Genomic DNA, 7,588 nt, shown 5'->3' with positions numbered 1-7,588 from the left:
CACAGAGGAGAGGGCGTTTCTGGGTCCTGTCATGATTGACGCGCCAAAACAACAGCGGAGCATTATGGGATTTGTAGTATTAGCGGTGAATGCGCTGTTTAATACCGGCGGGCCAGCTCTAGCAGTCATTTGGTATTGCCTCGCGGGCCAAATATAATTACACTGTGGTCCAAATTTGGCCCGCGGGCCAGAGTTTGACACCTGTGATCCAGACCATATTTGTAGAAACAGGTCTTTAATAGAGTTTTAAAGGATTAGCCCAACATTTTCTTGCAGAGAGTTAGATGTTCGTAAGGCTACAGACACACAGACACCCTTTTTACACCAAAATTAGCACATAGAGGTTAAACCTGCTAAAAACAGGCGAGTGACCCCTTTCCCACTGCCCGACGAGTCTGCCTTTTCTGTTTTTTCCCGCCGCGTCACGTTCAGCGTCAGCAGGAAGTCACTGCGTCCTGCCAAGAAATAGTCCGACACATATTCCCCCTTTAAAATCACACCTTGTGGTTTTTACTCTTTTTGTTTTTGATCGGAGATGTAGCGTGTTAATCAGCGAGCCGCAGAGCTGCTGCCAGGTGGATTGTGTTACCTGCGGACAGAGCCGGGATACCTGTTCAGTTCCTAATTATATATTTGTGTGGGGAGAAGTTGTGCTTGTAGATCATGGACCTTGCTACCAGACGGGATTCTTCTTCTGTACTAAATTACACATTAATAGACATTTTAAACTAAGTGGGGAAAAAACATGAAGTTTTTTATTTTCTTAGCCAGACAGGTTTAGAATGTATTATTGAAAGTATATTATAATAAAATATAATGTAATACTCTCATATCTCCATATCATTACTGAACATCACAACAGACCTTTTTTTGTATAATGTGTTGTGTTTTTCCAGAGAAAACTAAACAATATTATCAAAGATTTTACAGGTTTGGCTATATATTTTATTATTGGTTTTATCTTATATTATTGTTTTTTTTTTGTATTATTTTAATTTAATTAAATGATTTTGTTTCCTCATTGCGGCCCTGAAATGTTTTAATCCTGGGTCAGTGCATGTGAAGCACTTTGCAACTTTGTTTTGAAAAGTGCTTTCTAAATAAAGTTTATCATCATCATTATTATTATTATTATTATTATTATTATTATCATTATTGTCCATACAGGGGAGCGATGTGTGGAAACTCATCACTCACAGAACTCAATGGATCCTGACTGAATAAACTCAAGTTAAAACTTGAGTTTTATAGTAATTTTATTGTACCAGTGTTTGTGTATTTTAAAGGCTCATCTATTCTTGTCCCTATAAAAAAAATAAACATTAAATAAATAAACATATTGAAGAGACACAGCTGCATAAGTGAGCTTCTGTGTTTTTGTCGAATATGAACCCATCTTCAGCCCGGTTGACGCCGCCTTGCCGCCCCGGAAGTCCCGCCCCCTCCCTCCTCTTGACGTGCGCAGTCTCCGCCCTCCTGCTTCCTCTTTTACTGTGGCAGTGAGCGAGAGACACCATGAAGGCGTCCGGCACAGTACGTAAAACTGTTTATTTACCAATATCTGCTAACAACACACGGACTGTATGAACCGATGTAGCTTTATAACATTATGTTTGTTTGATTTATGCGTAAATGTCCCCATAAAGTCCACATTTAAGTGATAATCTGAGTCTTTTTCGTCACGATGCTTTTGCGGCTAACTTACAACATGGCGTCCGCTGTACCATGTGGACAATGTGGACAGCGCTGGCTTGAAATGGGACGGCGTGTTGTACAGTTAGAGCCCCGAATCAAATGACAGGTATTCACAAACAGTAAAAGACCAGTTACAACTCCTGAAAGATCTCAACTAGATCAGTAATCGCGCTAAAATTGTCCGTTTAACGTACCGCATGATCGGCTTTTAGCCCGAGCGTTTAGCTAACTTAGCTCCCATGAAAGCTAACGTTAGCCGCTAAAGTGTGTTTCCCGGTGCCGTGTGCTCTCAACGCGGTTTTTAACACGGGACACGTATGTAATAATCAAAATGCAATCTGTTTTTAAAATGATTACATATAAAGCCATGCTCCCACCCACATACCTGTAGAGAAACAAGGCAGACAGGTTTATTTCTACATTTCATACGACAGGCGTGCTTTAAAAGCAAGAAAAATAGGCATATATGCATGATAACAACATATAAGAGAGGGAGGTATCACAAATATGGAAACATAAAATAAAAACGCATTACAATAATAATGGAATACGATACGTAGGTGTTATTATTAAAGTAATAATAATGATAAAAACACTGATTGTATGATTTAAAAACTGTTAACCTCACACTTTACACCCAACTAAAAGCGTGTGGAAAAGTGCTTTTAAAAGAAGACACTGTTGCAGCCGACCTTAGTTCATGTGGTAGAGAAATCCAGAGAGCAGGACCATAATGACTGAAGGCAGCGTGAGCTGATTTTGAATTGATTCTGGGTCTAGTGAGACCTTTATCAGAATCAGAAATACTTTATTGATCCCCGTGGGGAAACTCTTTGTTACAGCAGCTCGCCTTTACGTCAGTGCACACAGGAGAAAGTACTAGCAAACAATATAATACAATACACTATAATACAGGTCAGATAATAAATGAAGTACCAGGTGGGTTTAAGTATAAGATATAAGTGTGAAGTACCAAGTGGGTTTACCGGTTGATGATAATACTACAGTATTATAATACAATGTAATAATATAAGTAATAAGCAGTGGTGCATGTACTGTCGAGTTCAGTGTAGCTTATTGAGATTATTAAGATGTTGCACAGCAGCAATGGAGGTATATAATATCAATATCCATAAATAGGAAAAACTAACATGGGAAAACTAAATATTGCACGGGAGTATTATCACAGAATATTGCACAATTATTCAAGTATGGCAGAGATGTTAATGATCAATGTCCAGTTTAGTGACTTCGGGTCACACAGACTGACACTTAGAGGGAGGAGTTAAAGAGTTTTACTTGGTGATCTGACCGGTGTGTATTCAGTGAGCATGTCAGCCACGTAGGAAGGAGCTAATCAATTCTTTGTTTTACTGGGAGCCAGCGAAGAGAAGTTAAAATAGGAGTGATGCGTTTTAGTCTCTGGCTGCAGCATTTTTAATAAGCTGGAGTTTATTTAACACCTGCGTTTGTCAGCCCAGCCCCTCTTCATAGGAGAGAACATGAGAAAGAAAATATAACACCACAAGTGTTAAATGTGCACCTTTTTCCAAAATAAGCTCCACTAAATCCACATTTTAATGTCCCTTCTGTTCGTGTTGTAGCACAGCGATATACTCGTGCACCCAAACCCAAAGGTCGTATCGTGTCAGTGGTATGATTTTGTCTGGTGTGCAAACAGAAAACAGATCCTTGTCGCCTTTCTCTGACGCCGCAGTGCCTTTGAAAGTGAATTCAAGGGTCGACAAACCGTCCTTTTTAAATGCCTCATCGTGAACTTCTGTGTGACGCACCTGGATCCTAACAGATTACGCTTTTCTCTCAATCCAGCTTAGGGAGTACAAAGTCGTTGGGCGTCTCCTGCCCTCTGCCAAGAACCCTGCCCCTCCTCTCTACCGGATGAGGATCTTCGCCCCCAACCATGTCGTGGCCAAGTCCCGCTTCTGGTACTTCGTCTCCCAGCTGAGGAAGATGAAGAAGGCCTCTGGAGAGACCGTCTACTGTGGCCTGGTAGGTCTTCGGGCCTGTATTGGTGGCAAAATCTAACATTTTAAACTCTGCGGACAAAGATCAGTTCTTTTTTTCTGCCTCAAATGCTCGATCTGGATTATCCAGTCAGGATTATCTGACAGATTGAATTTAAAGTCCTGAGTTTTGACTTAGCTATTGTTTTGCAAGTCTGTCGCCAAAAAAAAAAGTCAAATTGTTTTCTGCAGTTTTAACCATGACGACATCGAGTGTTTCGGTCTTCAGTCTGTCTCTGCAGCCTTCCTCGTGTAACTGCTGACACCGAGTACAATCAGATTCCAGTGTGTCTTTCCCCCAAATTTAAAATCTGTAAACCTCACAGCACTGAACTCCTTGGGATCATTTTAATATAGCGTAAGGAAATACAACCCTCCTGTTCGTGTTGTAGCACAGCGATATACTCGTGCACCCAAACCCAAAGGTCGTATCGTTTCAGTGGTATGATTTTGTCTGGTGTGCAAACAGAAAACAGATCCTTGTCGCCTTTCTCTGACGCCGCAGTGCCTTTGAAAGTGAATTCAGGGGTCGACAAACCGTCCTTTTTATATAACGTAAGAATGGAAAGAAACTACAAGTAATGTGGATCAGTTACTTCTGGCTCATACCTGCTTAGTAAAGTCACAGTCGGCGCTGACACCATCTTTCTATATACAGAGATGTGACCACCTTGTGAAGATAAAGACAAAAATGTACTTTTGTTTCCTGACTTGCTCACTCAAACACAGACCGAACTGCGTCTCTGGGCTCGGGGATCTTTAAGGCTTAAAGTCGTTTCGTAGGGACGTCGCTGCCACCGAACGTGTTTTATTCCTCTGACGTGCTACATGGGAAATGTGCAGAATCTCCTGCTCGGCGTCAGCTGTGTCGTCGTGTTAAAACTGGGTGACTACGTGGTGAAGGTGGTGTTAGGATGTCAGAGCTCATACGGGTATCATTTCTGTTTCAGATTCTTCCAGCTTTTACTGTCGTCAGTAATTTGCCGTCTGTTTTTAAAAAGTTTCTAATATTTGTAAAAATATTATTGTATCTTACTTTTTGTTCACCATGTTGTAGGACTACGTGTTTATCATTGCGTCATGCATCCTATCTGCTTTCCTGGCATCTGGTCTTGGAGTCTGTCTGTGGTTTCCAGTTGTGTCTCTGTATAGTTTGTGTAATTGCTAGTGTGAAGTGACTGACGTCCTGCTGCTGTCGTTGGACTCGTTCAGGTCCACGAGAAGACCCCACTGAAGGTGAAGAACTTCGGTATCTGGCTGCGTTACGACTCTCGTAGCGGCACCCACAACATGTACAGAGAGTACAGAGACCTGACCACCTCTGGAGCCGTCACTCAGTGCTGTGAGTATAAATACACAACACACACACACACACACACCTCGTCGAACGGCGGGTTACTGCAGGTAGTTCGAGAGACGCAGGTAACGGGGAAAGTTTGCTCTTCTTCTGGGGTTTTAGCGAGAAGAGGCAGCAGAACAAAGTGAAACAGATGCCGGGTTTCCAGTCAGGGGTCAGGGCCGCTAACGTTTTCCTCCCGCTCTGCGTGTAAACTTTGATTAGCCGTATTCAGCATTCGTTAGCCACGCTGACATTTAAACCAAGCTTGGAATAATTTGGCTCTTGTAAATAGGTCTAGTTTCTGAAACCGCCACACACTAACGACATAATTTCAGTCACGTCTGTAGTTATTTTGGATAAAGTAATGACTTCCTGCAGGCAGGTGTAGTTAACCCTGCGTGTCCAGCCGCGTGGGAACGCTTCAGTAAACGTGATACAGAGCAAAACGAAGCTTAAATGTAAATACTGTTGGGAAATATAAAGGCAGAGAGAAGTAACTACAGCAAAGGAGACTGGGTAAACTGTAACAGGTGGACGGGATGTAGTGCCTCGTTTTTAGACTGATTACACAGACCAAAGAGAGAAACTGTCAAAAGCAAAGATGGCAGTTGCTGCTAAGCTAGGCTAGGCTAGTTACCGTTTAGCTGTTTCTGTTCTCCATGACTGGATTTAGCTGCTTCGTCATCTATGCGGCATAAACAAACGGCGAGGGTAGAAAGTAAATTCGACCGAATATGAAGTTCCTGCACTTGAGGTCAGCATTAAAGCGTGAATATAAGGGTGAGCGTTCAGCGTGAGCTCCGGTCTGTCAGAATATGAATCAGCTGAGCGTAGTGACTCTGTTTACCTGCAGCTGAGCAGTCTGTCGTTTCAGACAGTGTTTGCACATTAAGTGTGTAAAATGTGACTCTGCTCTGTAAAACATCCTGCAAACAGATTCAAATCTATGAATAATATTATAATAATATAGTCACTAGAGATGTTTCCTGATTTTAACTAACAAATACTTAAATAAATAACTTTTTCTCTTGATCGATTGATCAACTAACTGCTTGACCTCCAGCTGAACTCAGAAGCCAAAATAAGAAGAAAACAGCATTAACTCCGAACATGTGCTGTGAATTTGTCCCGTTTTTTCTGGCATATTTATTGATTTTAGGCCAAATAATTTAATAACACTTCAATGGGTTCAGTTATAATGAATAGCTCATTTCCTTCTAATCAACTCAGAACGAAGACAGCTCACTCATGGTCCTCTTACTCGCTCGTTCTGGAAGTTTTGACCATAGCGCGCAGTCTTCATCAGCAGATAAAGCCACATGTTGAAAGCACTTGTGCGACTTCTCGCCCGTGTTGGTTTAAAGGTCGGCTCGTGCTAAAATGTCTCTCTGTGTCTGTCAGATCGTGATATGGGAGCTCGCCATCGTGCTCGCGCCCACTCCATCCAGATCATGAAGGTCCAGGTCATCGCTGCCAACAAGTGTCGCAGACCCGCCATCAAGCAGTTCCACGTGAGTCTCCTCCGGCTGTGCTTTGTGAACCCGGTGTGGTCAGCGGGTCTCTCTCTGGACTGCCTCCACGTTTGTCAGCTCCACTTTTTAAAAACCCGCCAGACAAAAAAGCCAGATTCCTCTTCCAGATTTCCAGCTTCCATCTTCAAACCTGGCGGTTCTGAAACTGGCGACAGACGATTATTAACTGCAGATTTTAAAGTAAGTTTGGTTGCATCTACGCTGTCTGAACCTGAACATTATTTCCTCTCCTGCAGGACTCCAAGATCAAGTTCCCTCTGCCTCACAGGGTCCTGCGTCGCCAGCACAAACCCCGCTTCACCACCAAGAGACCAAACACCTTCTACTAAAAGCGTTTTTTCACTTTGTGCGGGAAAAAATAAAAATAATCTAATAGAAAAAGAGCTGTCGTTATTGGGTGATTTCTTTTATTTACATATATCGATCTCACACACACACACACACACACAGCGATTCCCTGTCAACAGTTCAGTACAAACAGGATATGAGAGTCAATTAATCAGGATCGTCTGTTAATTCAATCTGGAAAATGAGAAAACGCACTGTCTTCTTCTGGGCATCAACCCTGGAAACTGGAGCGTGTCTTTGTGTTTTCGTCTGGTCTCTCGTGTGTTTCCTGAGCTGAGGAGTTTGCGGATGCTTTCTGTGCCGAACACAGAAACCGCAGAAAAGTTATTTCCTCGTTTGGGTAAAAATGGAGGAAAATAAAAAAACACAGATTTTTCACTTCAGACAAACAAAATCTTTTCCAGATTGAAGGGAATCTTTTTATTTAACAGATGATTCTGACCAAACATATTTACTAACTTGTGTTTTCAGCTAAAGTTTGGGAGTTTAAGATGCGAGTATCCGCATCAGCACAGTCACGAGGCGAGACAGGACGTTTACAGGACAGTTTGACCAACAAGACGAAGGGCGCGAGGCGTCCTTTGTCGGGTTTTATGGACTTCTTGTTGTAGCTGCCTGACCTTTGACCCTGTGTAGAGAAGGGTGAAGTA

At 42.3% G+C, this 7,588-nt stretch overlaps 1 protein-coding gene and 2 non-coding genes across 3 annotated transcripts; all 3 read left to right on the top strand.

Moving 5' to 3' along the window:
- Nucleotides 1-1,402: 1,402 nt before the first annotated feature.
- On the top strand, nucleotides 1,403-6,973 carry rpl18a (ribosomal protein L18a). Its single transcript, XM_044186045.1, has 5 exons — nucleotides 1,403-1,533; nucleotides 3,526-3,705; nucleotides 4,932-5,061; nucleotides 6,460-6,569; nucleotides 6,827-6,973. Exons 1-5 carry the CDS (start codon nucleotides 1,516-1,518, stop codon nucleotides 6,917-6,919), a joined length of 531 nt encoding a protein of 176 aa, XP_044041980.1. The 5' UTR covers nucleotides 1,403-1,515; the 3' UTR covers nucleotides 6,920-6,973.
- On the top strand, nucleotides 3,314-3,445 carry LOC122871670. Its single transcript, XR_006376918.1, has one exon. It is a non-coding gene; the product is annotated as a small nucleolar RNA SNORA68 (small nucleolar RNA).
- Nucleotides 4,126-4,257, top strand: LOC122871671. The gene has a single exon (XR_006376919.1). It is a non-coding gene; the product is annotated as a small nucleolar RNA SNORA68 (small nucleolar RNA).
- Nucleotides 6,974-7,588: the final 615 nt, after the last annotated feature.

This window comes from Siniperca chuatsi, linkage group LG23 (assembly GCF_020085105.1).
Source record: "Siniperca chuatsi isolate FFG_IHB_CAS linkage group LG23, ASM2008510v1, whole genome shotgun sequence".
Classification (NCBI taxonomy): Eukaryota; Metazoa; Chordata; class Actinopteri; order Centrarchiformes; family Sinipercidae; genus Siniperca; species Siniperca chuatsi.
This window is presented reverse-complemented; position numbering and strand designations above follow the sequence as displayed.

Coding starts and splice junctions, on each gene's coding strand:
- rpl18a (XM_044186045.1), top strand. Junction 3,706..4,931: donor AGACCGTCTACTGTGGCCTG/GTAGGTCTTCGG, acceptor GGACTCGTTCAG/GTCCACGAGAAGACCCCACT. Junction 6,570..6,826: donor CCGCCATCAAGCAGTTCCAC/GTGAGTCTCCTC, acceptor CCTCTCCTGCAG/GACTCCAAGATCAAGTTCCC.